This window comes from Terrapene carolina, unplaced genomic scaffold, assembly GCF_002925995.2.
Source record: "Terrapene carolina triunguis isolate 2854851 unplaced genomic scaffold, T_m_triunguis-2.0 Scaffold665, whole genome shotgun sequence".
NCBI lineage: Eukaryota > Metazoa > Chordata > Testudines > Emydidae > Terrapene > Terrapene triunguis.
In genome coordinates, this window is record NW_020665016.1 from 549,014 (window position 1) to 566,977 (window position 17,964).

General features: G+C 48.5%; 2 protein-coding genes across 2 annotated transcripts in view; one reads left to right on the forward strand and one right to left on the reverse strand.

The window, feature by feature from the left end:
* The window catches only part of LOC112107977 (duodenase-1-like), a 37,088-nt gene that overhangs the window by 8,453 nt on the left and 10,671 nt on the right, over nt 1–17,964 (forward strand). Inside the window, exons 2-3 of the mRNA XM_024201923.2 lie at nt 93–199; nt 481–766. Coding sequence (XP_024057691.2) covers nt 93–199; nt 481–766 — 393 coding nt within the window. The remainder of the gene's footprint in view (nt 1–92; nt 200–480; nt 767–17,964) is intronic.
* LOC113408032 (granzyme H-like) lies at nt 9,765–16,440 on the reverse strand. The gene is made up of 5 exons (XM_026659709.1): nt 16,374–16,440; nt 11,789–11,936; nt 10,796–10,931; nt 10,126–10,398; nt 9,765–9,914 (listed from the first exon to the last, which is right to left on the reverse strand). The coding sequence occupies exons 1-5, from the start codon at nt 16,438–16,440 to the stop codon at nt 9,765–9,767; spliced, it is 774 nt and encodes a 257-aa protein (XP_026515494.1).

Here is a 17,964-nt window from a genome sequence, read left to right on the forward strand (position 1 = left end):
CTAAATGGCTTCCTGGTGTGGACGGGTGCAGGGTTAATTCGATATAACGGCGCTAAAGTCGACATAAAAGCCTAGTGTAGACCAGGCCTGAGACTTCATGAAGCCGGGACAGAACTGGAAATGGATCCAGGCCCATCACTGGGTCCAGCACCCTGACTTCAACAATGAGAACTTTCACAATGACACCATGCTGCTGAAGGTACCACCCCACTGACCTCACACTGCCAGGGCACTACCCCATCCAATCACCCCACCTCCAGTAACCACATACTGCTTCAGATACCACCCCATCCCATCACCCCACCCCCAGTGAATGCACACTGTTGCACGTAGCACCCCCATCCCATCACTCCACCCCCAGTGACCCCACACTCATTCCCTGGACAGACATCCAGGCTCCAACCGGGTGGTGCTGCCCCACACCAGCTCCGATCCCTGTGCTGATCCGGGTCCATTCTCTTTCTCTCTCGCCCATGGCAGCTATCACACAGCGCAGAGCTGACGGAGTGGGTGAGGCCCATCCCCCTGCCAGAGATCAATCACCATGTCAGCCCAGGCTCCGAGTGCAGCGTGAATGGGCGGAGTCAGACAGGAGTGAACACCACCACCAACAGGCTGCTGGAGGCAGAGCAGGAGGTGGTGTCAGACGGCCTGTGCAAAGGGTGGTACCAGCATTATGACTCCACCACCGTGCTGTGCACCAGCAGCTCCCACGCCAAGAAATCAGCGTTCCAGGTAAATATCCCCCCGCCCGGAGACACTGGGGGTACAGCAAGCTGCTGCAGGGGAAGGAGCTGGTAGAAACCAGTATGGCCGTGCCCCTCCCATGCCCCACTGCTCAGAGGGGAGCCATGGTGCATCATGGGAGATGCAGCCCAGCTAGGGAGACCAGCACCTAGGATGTCTCCAGGGAAGTATCTCCAGTGTTAGTGCCCTTGTGCAAGTTGCTGGTTCAAACAGGAACAGAGCTAGTGAAGAAGAGTGGTTAACGGGGAGTGTTGCCAGGGAGTTTTCCAGGTGAAGGAAGAGCGACTATGTGACCCTTGGGGTAAGTTTGTTGTCTGGTGTGTGTGTGTGTGTTTATGTTTGTGTTTGTGGGGTGCTTACTGCTTGAGTAAAATATATTGTGTGATTTGTTTGTTTGGGAGACCATGTGCTGACTGTGTATGTGCTGAGCCTAGCGACCTGCTAGGCAAGGCTGAGAGCTGAGAGCTTCTTAATGAGGCTGTGATCCCTAAGCCCTTTAGCACCCATCAACATTTAACCAGGGGGCAGGGCTACTCAGGAAGACCAGGGCTTTAAAAAGCCCACCCCTAAGTGTTGAGCGTTGGCCTGCTAAACCCAGGGTTGTGAGTTCAATCCTTGAGAGGGCCATTTGGGGATTTAGTTGGGGATTGATCCTGCTTTGAGCAGGGGGTTGGACTAGATGATCTCCTGAGGTCCCTTCCAACCCTAATAATCTATGATTCTATGACCAGAGGATCCAGTGAACAGGAACAGCTAACGGGAGTTTTGTGAGGGAGTTTACAGGGGGAGTCTGAGAAGGGGCTAGATACACTTAACATTCTTTAAATTTCTTTAAACTTAAGCTAAAAAACACCTGATAAAAACAAAACATCAACAAAGGAACCAGCTTCAGGAGTAAAAGAAGAATGCAGGCAGTAGTCCAGCAACAGAGTGGGGGGCTATCCAGTTTAGTGCACCCAATGCAGCATGTACGTTTACCTGCCTATGGACAGGTGGTATATGTGTGCATTTGGTGCAAGGAGCTTCTGGCCCTCAGAGACTGAGCACGGGCTTTGGAGACCAGGGTGGTTGAGCTGGAGGAGCTAAGGGAAAGAGAGGTACACAGAGGAGACTTTCTGGGACACAGTAGAAAAGTCCCACCCCTGGTCTGACAGCCTCTGTGCTGTTGAGGAGGATGAAAGCCCCAGGGAAGGAGAACATCTAACTGGAGTAGATGATATTGTGGTACACTCTTGTACTGAGGATACCTCTCCAGGGGAGGGAACTCCAGTTACTTAGGAAGAGACAGGTAATAGCAATGGGTGATTTGATCATTAGAAACATAGATAGCTGGGTTTGCGATTACCGGGATAACCGGATGGAGACTTGCCTGCTTGGTGCAAAGATTGTGGATCTCTTGAGACATCTAAATAGGCTTATGTTTAGTGCTGGGGAGGAGTTGGTTGTCATGGTACATGTAGGTACCAATGACATAGGGAAGGATAGGAGAGAGGTCCCGGGGGCCAAATTTAGGCTGCTAGGTAAGAGATTGAAGTCCAGGACCTCCATGGTAGCATTCTCTGAAATGTTTCCAGACACAGTATTCTGTCTTCCAACAATGGCCAGTGCCAGGTGCCCCAGAGGGAATGAATAGAACAGGTAATAACCAGGTGATCCAGCCCCTGTTGCTCATTCCCAGATTCTGACAAAGCATCTAAATATGTGAAAGAAAGCGTAGAAACAAATGAAGTAAAAATCCTAAATGAACCAAACTGTACCATAGAATCTCTTTGGATAGTAATTCCATGCTCTAATAAGAAGAATATAGCAGTAGGGATATATTACAGACCACCTGACCAAGATGGTGATAGTGACTGTGAAATGCTCAGGGAGATTAGAGAGGCAATTAAAATAAAAAACTCAATAATAATAATGGGGGATTTCAACTATCCCCATATTGACTGGGTTCATGTCACCTCAGGACAGGATGCAGAGATAAAGTTTCTTGACACTTTAAACGACTGCTTCTTGGAGCAGCTAGTCCTGGAACCCACCAGAGGAGAGGCAATTCTTGATTTAGTCCTAAGTGGAGCACAGGATCAGGTCCAAGAGGTGAATATAGCTGGACCGCTTGGTAATAGTGACTATAATATAATAAAATTTAACATCCCTGTGGTGGGGAAAACACCACACTGGCCCAACACTGTAGCATTTAATTTCAGAAAGGGGAACTACACAAAAATGAGGAGGTTAATGAAACAGAAATTAAAAGGTACAGCACCAAAAGTGAAATCCCTGCAAGCTGTATGGAAACTTTTTAAAGACACCATAATAGAGGCTCAACTTAAATGCATACCTCCAAATTAAAAAAACGTAGTAAGAGAACAAAAAAGAGCCACCGTGCTAAACAACAAAGTAAAAGAAGCAGTGAGAGGGGAAAAGGCATCCTTTAAAAAGTGGAAGTTAAATCCTAATGAGGAAAATAGAAAGGAGAATAAACTGTGGCAAATGAAGTGTAAAAATATAATCAGGAAGGCCAAAAAAGAATGTGAAGAACAGCTAGCCAAAGGCTCAAAAAGTAATAGCAAATTATTATTTTTAAGTACATCAGAAGCAGGAAGCCACTGGATGATCGAGGTGCTAAAGAAGCACTCAAGGATGATAAGGCCATTGTGGAGAAACTAAATGAATTCTTTGCATTGGTCTTCACAGTTGAGGATGTGAGGGAGATTCCCACACCTGTGCCATTCTTTTTAGGTGACAAATCTGAAGATCTGTCCCAGATTGGTGTATCATTAGAGGAGGTTTTGGAACAAATTGATAAATTAAACAACAATAAGTTACCAGGACCAGATGTGATTCACCCAAGAGTTCTGAAGGAATTTGAATGTGAAATAGTAGGACTTCTAACTGTTGTCTGTAACCTATCATTTAAATCAGCTTCTGTACCAAATGACTGGAGGAGAGCTAATGTGATGCCAATTTTTAAAAAGGGCTCCAGAGGTGATCCTAGCAATAACAGACTGGTAAGCCTGACTTCAGTACCAGGCAAACTGGTTAAAACTATAGTAAAGAACAAAATTGCCAGACACATAGACAAAAATAATTTGTCGAGGAAGAGTCAACATGGTTTTTGTAAAGGGAAATCATGTCTCACCAATCTACTATTATTCTTTGAGGGGGTCAACAAGCATGTGGACAAGGGGATCCAGTGGACATAGTGTATTTAGATTTTCAGAAAGCCCTTGACAATGTCCCTCACCAAAGGCTCTTAAATGAAGTAAAAAGTCATGGGATAAGAGGGAAGGTGCTCTCATGGATTGGTAACTGGTTGAAAGGCAGGAAAGGTGTGACCGGTTCGGTCACAGAGACCCCTTTGGGACTGTCTCCTGATGTGCTGAAATTACCTCTGAGCCTGTTTTCCCTGCCAGCCTGGGACTTCCAGAACCCTGTCTTGTTGAGCCGGACACACTAGCCTGCTGCAACACAGCGCCAGGGTCTGGACCACACCCCACAAAGCTGCAGGCTTTAAGTGAAAACAGCTCAGCATCCAGACACCCAGCTCCAAATGGGATCCAAACCCCAAATAAATCCATTTTACTCTGTATAAAACTTATACAGGGTAAATTCGTAAATTGTCCACCCTCTATAACACTGAGAGAGAGATAATCACAGCTGTTTGCTCCCCCAGCTATTAATCACTTATCCCTAGTCGCCATTCTTCCTGGGTTGGCCCACATGTACACAGAAGGCTTGCAGGTAAATAAACAATTTACAACCAATTGTCCTAGTCAATGGAAGTCATCAAGATTCTAAACCACCCTTAATGGCCCACACTTTGCATAATTACAATAGAACCTCAGAATTATACTTCATATTTGCAGCTTCAGATACAAGAATAATACATGCATACAAATAGGAGGAATATATTCAGTAGGTTATACCTTTGTTATGATATCTTACAAGAGACCTTTTACATAAAACATATTCCAGTTACATCATATTCACACTCATAAACATATTTCCATAAAACATATGGAGTGCAATGTCACAGTAGGAATAAACGATCAGTTTTCAGAATGGAGAGAGGTAAATAGTGGTGTCCCCCAGGGGTCTGTACTGGGCCCAGTCCTTTTTAACATATTCATAAATGATCTGGAAAAAGGGGTAAACAGTGAGGTGGCAAAATTTGCTGATGATACAAAACTACTCAAGAGAGTTAAGTCCCATGCGCAGACGGCAAAGAGTACAAAAGCATCTCTCAAAACTCAGTGACTGGGCAAAAAAATGACAGATGAAATCCAGTGTTGATAAATGCAAAGTAATGCACATTGGAAAGCATAATCCCAACTATACATATAAAATGATAGGGACTAAATTAACTATTACCACTTAAGAAAGAGATCTTGGAGTCATTGTGGATAGTTCTCTGAAAACATCCACTCAATATGCAGTGGCAGTCAAAGAAGTGAATAGATTGTTGGGAATCATTAAGAAAGGGATAGATAATGAGACAGAAAATATCATGTTGCCTCTCTATAAATTCATGGTACACTCATACCTTGAATACTGTGTGCAGATATGGTCGCCCCATCTCAAAAAAGATATATTTGACCTGGAAAAGGTTCAGAAAAGAGCAACAAAGATGATTAGGTGTATGGACCAGCTTCCATCTGAGGAGAGATTAAAAAGACTGGGACTTTTCAACTTGGAAAAGAGACAACTAAGGGGGGAATATGATAGAAGTCTATAAAATCATGACTGGTGTGGAGAAAGTAAATAAGGAAGTGTTATTTACTCCTTCTCATAACACAAGAACTAGGGGCCACCAAATGAAATTAATAGGCAGCAGGTTTAAAACAAACAAAAGGAAATATTTTTTTCATTCAGCACATAGTCAACCTGTGGAACTCTTTGCCAGAGGATGTTGTGAGGGCCAAGACTATAGCAGGATTCAAAAAGAACTAGATAAATTCATGGAGGATAGGTCCTTCAATGGCTATTAGCTAGGATGGGCAAGGATGGTGTCCCTAGCCTCTGTTTGCCAGAAGCTGGGAATGAGTGACGGGATGAATCACTTGATAATTACCTGTTCTGTACATTCCCTCTGGGGCACCTGGCATTGCCCACTGTCGGTAGACAGGATACTGGGCTGGATGGACCTTTGGTCTGACCCAGTATGGCCATTCTTATGTTCTTATGTAATTTTAACATGGGCTCATGCACATAGTTGACAAATAAAAGGAATTGCTGCTCTGAGCTGGGGGCTCATGAGCTGGAAGCGAATGAGGGTGAGGGAGACCTGGGTGTGTCGGCCATGGCCAGGAGAAAAGTCAACGTGATCTTGGGATGGAGCAGCCAAGGTGTCCCCAGTAGAGAGAGGGAGGGTTTAATGCCAGAGGAGAAGGTCTGGGCATTGCTCAGCTGGAATCTGGTTCACAGCCTTGTCCCAGAAAGAGGGACCCCGGCTGGAGCAGGTGTTGAGAAGGGCTGGTGGGACAATCAGGGGGATAGTGAGCCGGTCTGACGAGAGGGGAATAAAATACCTGGGCTAGGTTAGCCTAAAACTCAGCCTGAGAGGGGGCCTGATTGCACCAGGGAGGGAGACGAGCTGCTGAAGATAAAGGACAAATCAAATGGGGATAAATGGGGCAGGGATCAATGGAGGCTGGAGATGAGAAGGATTCTAACCATCAGAGGGGGGAGGTTCTGGAACAACCTCCAATGGCAGATGCCGGGGGCGAAGCACCTAACAAGGATGCAGACAAAGCTTGATAAGTTTATGGATGGGATGATATGTTGGAGATGCCTGGGATAGCAGAAACTGGACTCTACGACCCAGTAAGAGTCTTCCAGGCCCATGTTCCCATAAGGGCATGAGGCACCTGAAATACAACTCCCAGGATGCACCATGACTAGAAATTATTGGGCTTTGATTTTTCAACAAAGTTTTCCAGGGAAAATGTTGATGAAAAAGCCTCCCTCCCTCCCCACATCCCCACCACATGTTCTGACTCTCTTTACTCTTCACCCTCACTAGAGGATCTACTGGTGAACTCAACCCTGAGGCTACCCAACAGACTGGAGCTTGGGTGAAATCCTGGCCCCATAGACGTAGATGGGAGCTTTGCTGTAGATGTCCATAGGGGCAGGGTCTCGCTGGAGCTGAGGGAGAGTGAGCGTTCCCGTCCCACAGGAAATGGCAATATTCCAATCTTTATCTTCAAAGAAAAGTTGAGATTTCAACATTTTTGGCAAAATGGAAATTCCCAAAACAGGTTTGACTCAGAAATTTCAAAATGTTTCATTTCAACATTTTTAATCAAAATGAAACATGCTGAGATGTGAACAGATTGAGACGTTTCCTTCCATGTGAACCAACTGGAGAGAGTCCAGAGAAGAGAAACAAGAACAAATATATGATCAGAGGTTTAGAACAGCTGACCTAGGAGGAAAGGCTGAAAGAATTGGACATGTTTAGGTTAATGAAGAAGTGATATGATAACCATCTTCAAATATGTTAAGGTCTGTTCTAAAGAGGAGAGTGAGCAAATGTTCTCTATATCCATTGAAGGTAGGACAAGAAGTAATAGGCTTAATCTCCAGCAAGGGAGATTTAGGTTGTATATTTGAAAAACTTTCTAACTCTAAGAATAGTTAAACTCTGGAACAGGTTAACTAAGGAAGTTGTGTAATCTCCATCACTGGAGGTTTTTAAGACCAGGTTGGACAAACACCTGTTAGGGATGATCTAGGTTTATTTGGTACAGCCTCAGAGGAGAGGATTAGACTAGAGGACTTCTCCAGGTCACTTCCAGCCCACATTTCTATGATTCTGGGATTTTGGTTTGTTGAGCTCACCCAAAATGCTACATTTCAAGCAAGGTCAACATTGCCTTCTGGGAACTGTAATTCAGGCCTCTATTTTCCCTTATGTAGCCCCTGCCTGGACTATGCATGATGCATGATGCATGATGCCTCAAACAGCTCAGTCCCTTAGGAGAGAATGAAGACCTGAACTACAACAACCTAAGTCAATGCATAGGCGCCAACTTCCCTTCTAGCCGGGGGTGCTCGATCCCCCCTCCCCCCCTGCCCCTAGTCCCACCCCCATTCCACCGCTTGCCCTAACACCCTGTCTACAGCCCTTCCCCGCCTCCTCCCCCAAGCACGCTGTGTCCCTGCTCCTCCCACTCCCTCCAGGGGCATCCCAAACATGGTGAAACAGGTGTTTTGTGGGGGGCAGGAGGCGCTGGGAGGGAGGGGGAGGAATTGGTCAATGAGCTGCTGGCGAGTGAGAGATGCTGGGGAGAGGGGGAAGAGGAGGAGCTTGGCTGCTGGAGGGTGCTGAGCACCCACTAATTTTGCCCCATGGGCACTCCAGCCCTGGAGCACCCACGGAGTCAATGCATATGAGCCAATGCACGGATAGGAAAAAGCAGTTGAACTAATTGCTAACTACCAAATATTCTGATTTGCATGGAACTGCCATGAAATGAAATATTTCATTTCAATTTTCCCCATGAAAAAATATAAAATTGTCTGTAAAATCAAATTTTTCTGTGAAAAAATTCAGTTTTGTCTAAACTGCCTTTTCCATGGGTACATCATTCTGCCCAGCTCTAGATATCACTGTCTGCCCACCCATTTCCAGGCCGGTTCTGTTTGGTGGCAAGGGCTGGGCCTTCAGAGGCAGAAAATAACTGTCCGAAAATCTGAGATCTCTGTTGGACAGGCTGGGCTGGGAAATGCCAGTCACTGATGTTATTCTCCTTCCGCGATTCTGGCGGGCCCCTGGTGTGCAACGAGGTAGTCCAGGGCACAGGGCATTGTCTCCAATAGATATCTGGAGAGGTGCCCCCCCACCCCAGCATATACACAAGAATCTCCAAATGTATTTTGATTTAATTCTGGGTGATTGTTTCAAGTTAGGTTGGGCTTACTAAAGTAGGGGGCCTTGATGGTCTGGGCTCAGAGGCCTGATGGAGGGGACCAGCCTGTCTCCTGTTTGTGATCCTTCTGTCTCTGGATGGGTGTACAGAGTGGAAGAGGAATTACATAGAAGGGAAACTAAAAATACTCTGGTACCGATTTCTCCTCCAATGGGTCTAAATGCGCTCTATTGGCAGGGAGATGTCCCAGATGTCAGCGACGGGATACCATAGCCAGGAGAAATGATAACACACATAGTGCATTGCTTTTTCACTCATGATTTTCCTTGTCTTTCTAGCAGACCTGGTGTGAACTACTCCAACCCCGGGGGTGAATTCCTATGGGGTCCAAAGCAGTCCCTGGTTACACCTGTTAGGTACAACAATTGGCTGGGGGGGCATTCATTCAGTTCCCAGGAAGGCACAAACTCATTGTTTTGTAATTTCATTTTTATTCATTGCTGGCTAAGAAGCAGGGAGTGAAATGCAGCAGACTGAGCAGCAGGGCAGGGAAGGGGAGGTTAGAAGGAGGCACTCAGAGCTGTCATTTCATCTGAAATCAGCATATCCTTTGCTAATTTCCCTTCCCATGAACAAACTCCCGCTGGCCTTGCCAGTCCTAGAAACATGTGTGTTTGGAACAGGAGGTGGCCATCCCGGGGGAACTAACATGTGGGAAAGGATCAGAGAGGACAGGGCAGGCTTCAGTTTTAACACCACTTAACAGGTCAGGTAAGAACGAGCATCTCCCATAAACGGTCACCCGAATGGCTGACACGGGGGAGAGGCACAAACCGCTGGGTTCTCCCTGGATTTGGCTTGTGTCCATTACCCCGGGGAAAATAAAACCAGTTGTTTCCCTAGTGAAGAGGCAGTCTAGGGGTCTGGGTCAGGATTTCCAAGGGAGCCAACAGAAGCTGGCCTTGAACCTGACCCTAACTCCCCTAGGCTTCCTGCGTTGATTCTTATGGGTTGGGCGCTGCCTGAGCACACAGCAATGGCTGGTGGGGGGGACTCAGCCCCCCTGCAAAGCAGACTCTATATCTGGGCCAAGCCAAAGGACAGAAGTGGTGAACCTCCGGCCCGTGCAGTAATTACCAGCAGGGCTCAAGGCTGCAGCATCCTCATAGTCTTCCGTATCCAGGGGATGAAGGTGGAGACTCTTGTGTACACAGCGGGTGGGGTCCCCACCTTTGATCCCCAAGAGACGATGCCCTGGGCTGTTTGCTGGCACACCAGGGGACCCCCAGAGTCACCCTGTGAAATGGAACAAGAAACAGATAAAGAACAGGTCTCAGCAGCACACTCTTGCATCACTAGCAACATCCTAGTTCCCCATTCATTTGTACAGCACTGAGCGCAGCAGGGCCTGACCTCTGATCTTCTCTCTGAGGCCCGACCGCAACCCCAACAGCCTCATTAACAACAAAAATTTGTCAAGGGAGCTTGAAGGCAGGAGGAGATTTACCTTGAAAGAGCTTTTGCCCTTCTCTGGGTCCCCCACACACATCATGGTGGAGGGGTTATAGTTACGGTATATCCCACCAGGATTCCTTGGACACGCAGCATCCTGCATCACTTCCACGTCCGCCTCCCGGAGTGTGTCCGAGCTCAGATTATTGTGTGCACTGGTCCAGCCCCAGCCGGCGATGCTGCACACGGTGCCTGGATGCATTCGCTGATGGGCCACGGGCAGGGGGATGAGCCCGACATATCCATTGAGACGTGCTTTGCGCTCCAGCTACAAACAGGAAAGGACACAAGGACAAGGATGAATATGAAGGCCAGAGCCAATGATGGGCAGAGACATATGAACCCAAGGAGAAAGTACCTAAAGCCAGTGCATGGCCATGAAGTCACGGGGGGGCGGGGATGGGATGGGGCGGTACCTGCAGCTGTGTGAGGTCACTGGGGGCAGGGTGATGGGATGGAGGCGGTACCTGCAGCAGTGTGAGGTCACTGGGGGGCGGGGTGATGGGATGGGGGCGGTACCTGCAGCAGTGTGAGGTCACTGGGGGCAGGGTGATGGGATGGGGCGGTACCTGCAGCAGTGTGAGGTCACTGGGGGTGGGGTGATGGGATGGGGGCGGTACCTGCAGCACTGTGAGATCTCTAGGGGGGATGGGATGGGGCTGTACCTCCAGCAGCATGATGTCGTTATTATGGGACTTCTTGTCATAATCCTGGTGGGGGTACTGGCATCTCACAGGGATCACTTGTTGGCTCTGTTCCTGTTTGGTAATATCATGGACTCCCAGGACGACAATGATCTTGCTGCAAAAGCCGAGAGCAACATGTGGGTTGTAGAGGCTAGAACATGTATATGGTATGGGATGCGCACATGTGGGTCTGACACAGGAATATGGCTACTTGTGGGGACAGGGAAGCCTGGGGTTTAAAGAAGTGATTTCGGACTCAGCTCCCAGCCAGTAAAAATGTAAAATACCCATTGACACATTGCTGTCTCTGATCCAGACCCAGGACTGGAGACTGGCTGTCTGGGGGGCTGGGGAATGGGAGATGAGGCCTTTTCCCTCTAGCAGAGCTGGCTCCGATCCATCTTGGGAAAGAGACTGGCTTCCTCAGGTGGGCAGGGGCATGGCACAAGGGCCTTTCCTCCATGGTGGGCACTGGCTCCAGCACAAAGCATCTGCCCAGAGGTGTTGGGGTCCCAGCCTATGACTTCACCAGCCCTTGTGCTGTCCCACAAGCAGCTTCACTCCCTATTGTCCTCCCAACCCCTGGGTCTCAGCTTCCCTTATCCCTGTGACCCCTCCCGGCTAGATCGAGACAGGGGTCCATGCCCAGACCCCCCAACCCAAAGACTTGTCGAGCTGTCCTGGGGCTGTGAGCACCTCACTGCCCTGATCTGGGCAATGGACCAGACCCCAGCTGCTCTCACTGGCTGTAGCTCCATTGATTTACCCAGCATTGGTGCTGGACCATGGTTTGCAGAGGCCCCTAGAGACATGCCAACGCTCCCTGAGCAGATCAGACCCACGGGCTTTGCTTTCCCAGCCTGTCGCACTCACTGCTCCTTCCCTGCAATTAGGATGGTGCCAGAGCTTCTGGCTCCCCCATCACTTGCTAAATCCAATCTGCCCCAACATCCCCAGCACAGAGGCACTTACTTTCCATTACAGTGAGCGGCCGTCAGCACGAAGTTCTCCGACACCAGGAACCCTCCACATAAGGATGTACTAACTCCATCTTGTATTTCCAGATAGGCCATGTAGGGTCTGGAGTGGGGTGTGGCTTCCCAGCCCCCGATTATCTCACCTGGGGGAAGACCAGGTTCATATAAAGAGCCCCATCCTGAAGGGGAGTCCGCACAGCCTCAACCCACACCCTGTGATGTTTTTCTGGGGGGGGATCACTGTGCCTGGAACCCTGCCCCCTACTCCGCTTTGCCCCAGACTGAACACCCCATGGGGCTGGGGGTAAATCTACAGCTCTGACCTATCTGGGTGGCGAATCAGTGTCAAACACACCAGGAGTGGGTCAGTAATTGCTCTGCCTTGCGTTAACGGATTTGGGAGGCAAAGTCAACCAGAACACCACTGACACGTCCCCTGCTGATGTTTCACCTTCTCCATCAAGCCACAGTGACAAGCCAGGGCTGCTCCAACACTGGCCCTCCAAATTCTTTTTCAACAGAAAATTGGGTTTTCTAGATAATGAAAAGTTTCTTAGAACACACCTCCTCTCCTCAACATTTTGGCATTTTTCTTCTAAATCTGATTATTTCCCCCAGTTTTTGGCACTTTTCAGCTAAATATATGTAAATATTTGGTCACCAATTTTGCCAGACCAGAGATAGTTAATTATTTTTTGTCAAGGTCCAAATTTTTGTCAAGGTATAATCAAGGTGTCATAACTATAAAGGGAAGGGTAACAGCTCTCCTGTGTACAGTACTATAAAATCCCTCCTGGCCAGAGACTCCAAAATCCTTTTACCTGTAAAGGGTTAAGAAGCTCGGATAACCTGGCTGACACCTGACCCAAAGGACCAATAAGGGGACAAGATACTTTCAAATCTTGGGGGGGGGGAGGCTTTTGTTTGTGCTCTTTGTTTTGGGGGTTGTTTGCTCTTGGGACTGAGAGGGACCAGACATCAATCCAGGTTCTCCACATCTTTCTAAATAAGTCTCTCATATTTCAAACTTGTAAGTAAACAGCCAGGCAAGGCGTGTTAGTTTTACTTTGTTTTCTCAACTTGTAAATGTACCTTTTACTAGAGTGTTTATCTCTGTTTGCTGTGCTTTGAACCTGAGGCTAGAGGGGGGTCCTCTGAGCTCTTTAAGTTTGATTACCCTGTAAAGTTATTTTCCATCCTGATTTTACAGAGATGATTTTTACCTTTTTCTTGAATTAAAAGCCTTCTTTTTAAGAACCTGATTGATTTTTCCTTGTTTTTAGATCCAAGGGGGGTTGGATCTGTATTCACCAGGAGTTGGTGGGAGAAAGGAGGGGGGATGGTTAATTTCTCCTTGTTTTAAGATCCAAGGGGTTTGGATCTGTATTCACCAGGGAATTGGTGAAGGTCTCTCAAGGCTACCCAGGGAAGGGAATTAGCTTTGGGATGGTGGCAGCGGACCAGATCTAAGCTGGTAGTTAAGCTTAGAAGTTTTCATGCAGGCCCCCACATTTGTACCCTAAAGTTCAAAGTGGGGAAGCAGCCTTGACACAAGGATAGACTCCACAGAACATAATACTAACAAGTCAACAATAATGATAATAATAATAAGTAATAAAAAGATTTTGGGGTCCATTCAAAAGTGTCCGGCAGTCCAGATGTGGTCCATGGTCCACCTATTGACTAGCTCTACGTGAGAGAATAAGAAGGAGTGGCAAGGTTTGCAACAGTAACATGCTGTCTCTCATCTGTTTATCCCCACTTCCTTCCCTACCCCTGACCCATTACTGCTTTCGTTTCTCCAAATGTTTGTCAGATTTCCAAGAACTAAGGCAACATTATATGCACACCTGACCAGCAAATTTGATCTAAACACTGATGCCCTAAAGCATTGGGAAGAGGAACTAGGCCAATTATTTTCTGCTAACCAAATGTAAACAAATTGTAGCCAGTGCTCCGAACTGCTCCTTGGACCTACATTTAAGATTAATTCCACAGGAATATGTAGGATGATTTGGACCACTCTTTAATAGTTCAAAACAGATGCTGCTAAATCAGACAAATATTGGTGCTGTAATTTGGCAGGTGCTGACTTAACACAAACGCTCTGGGAAGGCACCTAGAGACTTTGGATTTTTTTTTTATTCAAATAAAAATAAACATGTATTTTTCAACCTAATGGGTGTTAATTGGAAGCAGAACAAATCTGAAAGACCCTGGCTAAGCAGAGCTCTAACAGTGGTGGAAAGACTCGTTCCACAAAAACAGAAATCCAAAAAGAAACCAACAATCAAAGATTGGACCATAGACACCCTAAGCTTGGCAGTAAAGAACGGTAGACTGTGTGTAGTGTGGTGGAGTGGCTAAGGGGCGTGACAGGAAGTATAAGAGGGGCCTCTAGCCCAGTTGAGCCTGAGCCAGGGAAGGAGACAGATGTCCGGGGCCTGCTGCAGGCCCCAGGTTCTGCTGCCGAGTCAAGGATCACCCTGACTCCAGAGGAAGCTGAGAGTGGAGGGGACTGACCAGGATTGCTGGCAGGTTAATACCCCAATGAGACAGAAGACCTGTGGACTACGGAACCCCTTGCTCAGACGGTGGTAAGAAGTAGCTGAGGGAAAACAGATGCTGGTCCAGTTTGTTTGTCAGAACCTCAGTCAGCGTGTTGTGGTGGGATCCTCACTGACTCATCCGCCATTGTTAGAGCCCTGGGCTGTCACCCGGTGGAGTAGGGTGAGCCCGGGTCCTCCCTACTCCTGTTGCCTGGGGTGGCAACCTCACCACCTTAGGATGAATGGCCTGTTTGTTGCTATGCCAGGCCTGAGGGTCAGCGCCACCTAGCCTACTTTGCGACTCATCCCTACCCCACTAAAGGGGCCTTGGGTTCAGACATTTGATTCGCTAACTCCTCAATACTGGGCGGTGCCCCAGTGATGTAGTGAGCCAGAGGGGGAGAGACAATCGCTAACCCACTAAACTGTTACAGAGATACCCAAGAAAAGTTGTTAGAGACATGAGATGCTTTCCTGGAAGTATCCGAATGATCCGAACAAATGCATGCCCCCCCTCACCTGCTCCTTTTCTCTATCCACTTCCGTCCCCTCCCCATCTCTATCCCCCTCCTCTGTGTTTTGCTTCTAGTCGTTTTCTTCCTTTAATAATTTTTCTTTAGTGGGATTTTTATAAGCAAATTGTGTTTGTAAATTGTGGAATACAGTGAGGGATTGATATTCTAACCATTCATATTACAGATAACGTCTCAAGCCTAGCTAAGGTGAGTATCAAATATTTAATATCTTATGAGAAGTTTTGGTATTATAAGGAGTTTATGTATATTTGGTTGTTTGTTTCCTCACTTTCTCTCTCGGTCTTTTAAAAAAATTAATAAAAAGTGAATAAAAAAAATTTTGAGGGCTTTCAATGAAAAGTCAAAATTTCCCATGGAAAAATAAAAGCCTCTTCGGACCAGTTCAGAACAAGTCTCAACACACATAGTCTCTGGGCATAAAATAAAATCTAGACAATCGATGTAAAGACATCAGGGTGGAGGGGACAGAAGGGCAGGCGAAGAGCTAGTGAAGTTGAAGGACAATGTTGTCACAAGGACAAGTGGGGATAAACTGGGCAGGGATAGATTGAGGTGGAAGTGAGAAAGTCTCTGTCCATCAGAGGGATGTAGGATTTAGGAAATGCAAGACTGCACCATTTGCTTTAACCCCAGGCAGCCCCCCATATACAGGCACTTGTATGGGTGACCCACCGCTGGTTCTGTGGGGTTAGCTGGACCCTGGGAAATTTCCAATGCTATCAGCCAAGTAAAATCACAGGGAAAGCTGAACCATTTGAACTACAGATGTGGTTTAAAATCAGTTTAGTTAAACCAATGCAAGTCTGTGTGTAGCTCACACCTGACCATTTTCAGCGATGATTTAGGAAAGTTAATTTGGCATCAAAATCAATCAGGTTGTTTAAAAATCAGTTTCTGTTATTTGCATATGGTGCAAACAACCTAGATCAGGGCCCCTCTTGTGCCAGGCGCTGCACAGACCCCAACCAAGATCAGCGCCTCTATTGTGCCAGGTGCTGCACTGAGTTTGACCGAGATCAGGGCCCCATTGTGCTGAGCACTGCCAGGACCCTGACCAAGATCAGGGCCCCATTGTGCCAGGTGCAGCACAGCCCCTTCCCTAAACAACTTCAATGTAATGTGACAGCACAGACGGAGCTAGAACCCAGGAGTCCTGACTCCCAACCCCCTCTCCCCCCATGCTGCTCTAACCTCTGGACTCCACTCCCAAGCTAGGGATAGAGCCCAGGAGTCTGACCTCCCAGCCTCTACTTAAGATCCCCCTGTGTCTCTCTTCTGCTCTCAGTCTCTCTCTGTGTCTCAGGGGGTTATCTCGGTACCAGCTCTGCCACCCGGGTTCCATCGCCCCCAGCTCCAAACCCTTCCCTAGCTGGGTCCTGGGAGCCAGCGATCACCCTGGCAGAAGTATCTGACTCTGGAGAGGAGCCAGGATTTGCAAACGGCCCAGAGAGCTGCCAGCTTCATTCCCCACAATCCCTCATCCCCCAACACTCACCAGCCCCAGCACCGGGGGGCAGGAGAAAGGCCGCGGGCAGCAGGATCAGGATCAACATCATCACCATCTGGGGAGAGCAACAGTGCTCGTGCCTCAGCCCTGGAGGATTTATAGAGCCAGCAGCAAACCACAAGTCACATATGCTCTGCCCTCGTGGGGAGCTGGGACCACGCAGGCACCCTCAGAAACCTCAGCATTACTCCACTGACACATGGGGGGCACGAGGGAGGGAGCTTGTGGCTGGAGATCAAGGAGGAAGGAGCTCAGGGGAAAGTCCCTCTGGGACAGGACATCTCTCTCCCCCCCCGCCCCCGGCAAGCATCTGGGAGCAGGGCCCCCTGGGACCTGCCTAGAGCCCAGCACACCGGGCACCAGGCTCATCTGGAGCTCGCCCTTCACCTCTTCTCCAGCAGCTCATCTGGCAGGGAGTGCACCTGATGCTGAGTCACCCGCTGGCTTGGCTCAGCTCCCTGCTTCCTCTCCAGTGTGCGTCTCAGAGCAGTAAGAAGGGGATGGGGGCCCTGCTGTGACTTCCTGTAGCCCAGCCATAGAGCCCATGGCAGAAATTCTCCCAGATGCTGGGGAGCACGTGGGCCACCCAGTGGTGGACGTGGAGGAGCACAGATACCATGGTGATGGGCGATGGGGAAGGCCCTAAACAGATGGTGCTGGAGCCGTGTTCCTCTGGGCCTGCCCCATGGCTGGCATGGTTGAGTAAAGAGCAAATGTTCCCACACAACAGGGGTGACCATTTGGAAATGTGACCCTGGCTGTCCAGACATTTGAACATCTCACGCGGCTACAATTCTGGGCCCCAGAAAGTGGCTTAATATTGTCCTGAGGCCCCGGGCCCATTTCTCCATCAAGCTCCGAGCTCTCCTGAAATGCCTTGGTGTATTTTGTAAAGCCCCAGCATCAGGAGTCATGGGATCACCTGAAAATATTGGCTTCTCTTGTGGTAAATTGGATGTTTTAAGCCCACGAAGCTGCAGAGAAGAGCTTGAAGACTTGACCCATAAATGCATAACCCCCTGGTCTTCTCCTCATCCGTGCCACTCCCTCAGGGTGCCCTAATAGAACTGAGACAGCACTGACGGAGCATGAGAACCCCTTATTCATTCCCAGACGACGTCTTCCCATCCCCCAGGAGCGGCATCTTCATGGCCTGTCTGAGGAGGGGGCAGCCCAGAGGGGTTACAGCCTCAGCTGGGTGGGGACAGGAAACCTCAGGGTCAGGTTCCAAGTGCGTACATGGGTGCTAGGCTGTCCTGGGCCATGTACACCCAGCCACATGGTAGGGAGAAATGACGGGCCCCCAACATGTGCAGACACTCAGCATTTGGGGCTCTGCACAGCTGGGGCTGTGTCCAGTCTGGTCCACCCTATGGGATCAATTGACTTGGCCTCTGAAACTGGCTTTTTGGGGTTTTTTTGGTGTGGTGTTGACGTACCCCCAGTGTCCAGGGCCTGGACAGTAAAACCCTCCCATCTGTAGCAGGCTATCATCCCTGAGGCCTGACTGTCAAGCTGAACATCTGAGCAGGGATATCTCCCCATCCCCCTGGCAGTGAAAGGTGTTTCCCCACACATG

Coding starts and splice junctions, on each gene's coding strand:
- LOC113408032 (XM_026659709.1), bottom strand. CDS start 16,440: ATGGTGATGATGTTGATCCTGATCCTGCTGCCCGCGGCCTTTCTCCTG. Junction 10,932..11,788: donor GCCGCTCACTGTAATGGAAA/GTAAGTGCCTCT, acceptor CGGCTTTTGCAG/CAAGATCATTGTCGTCCTGG. Junction 10,399..10,795: donor ACGACATCATGCTGCTGGAG/GTACAGCCCCAT, acceptor TCCTGTTTGTAG/CTGGAGCGCAAAGCACGTCT.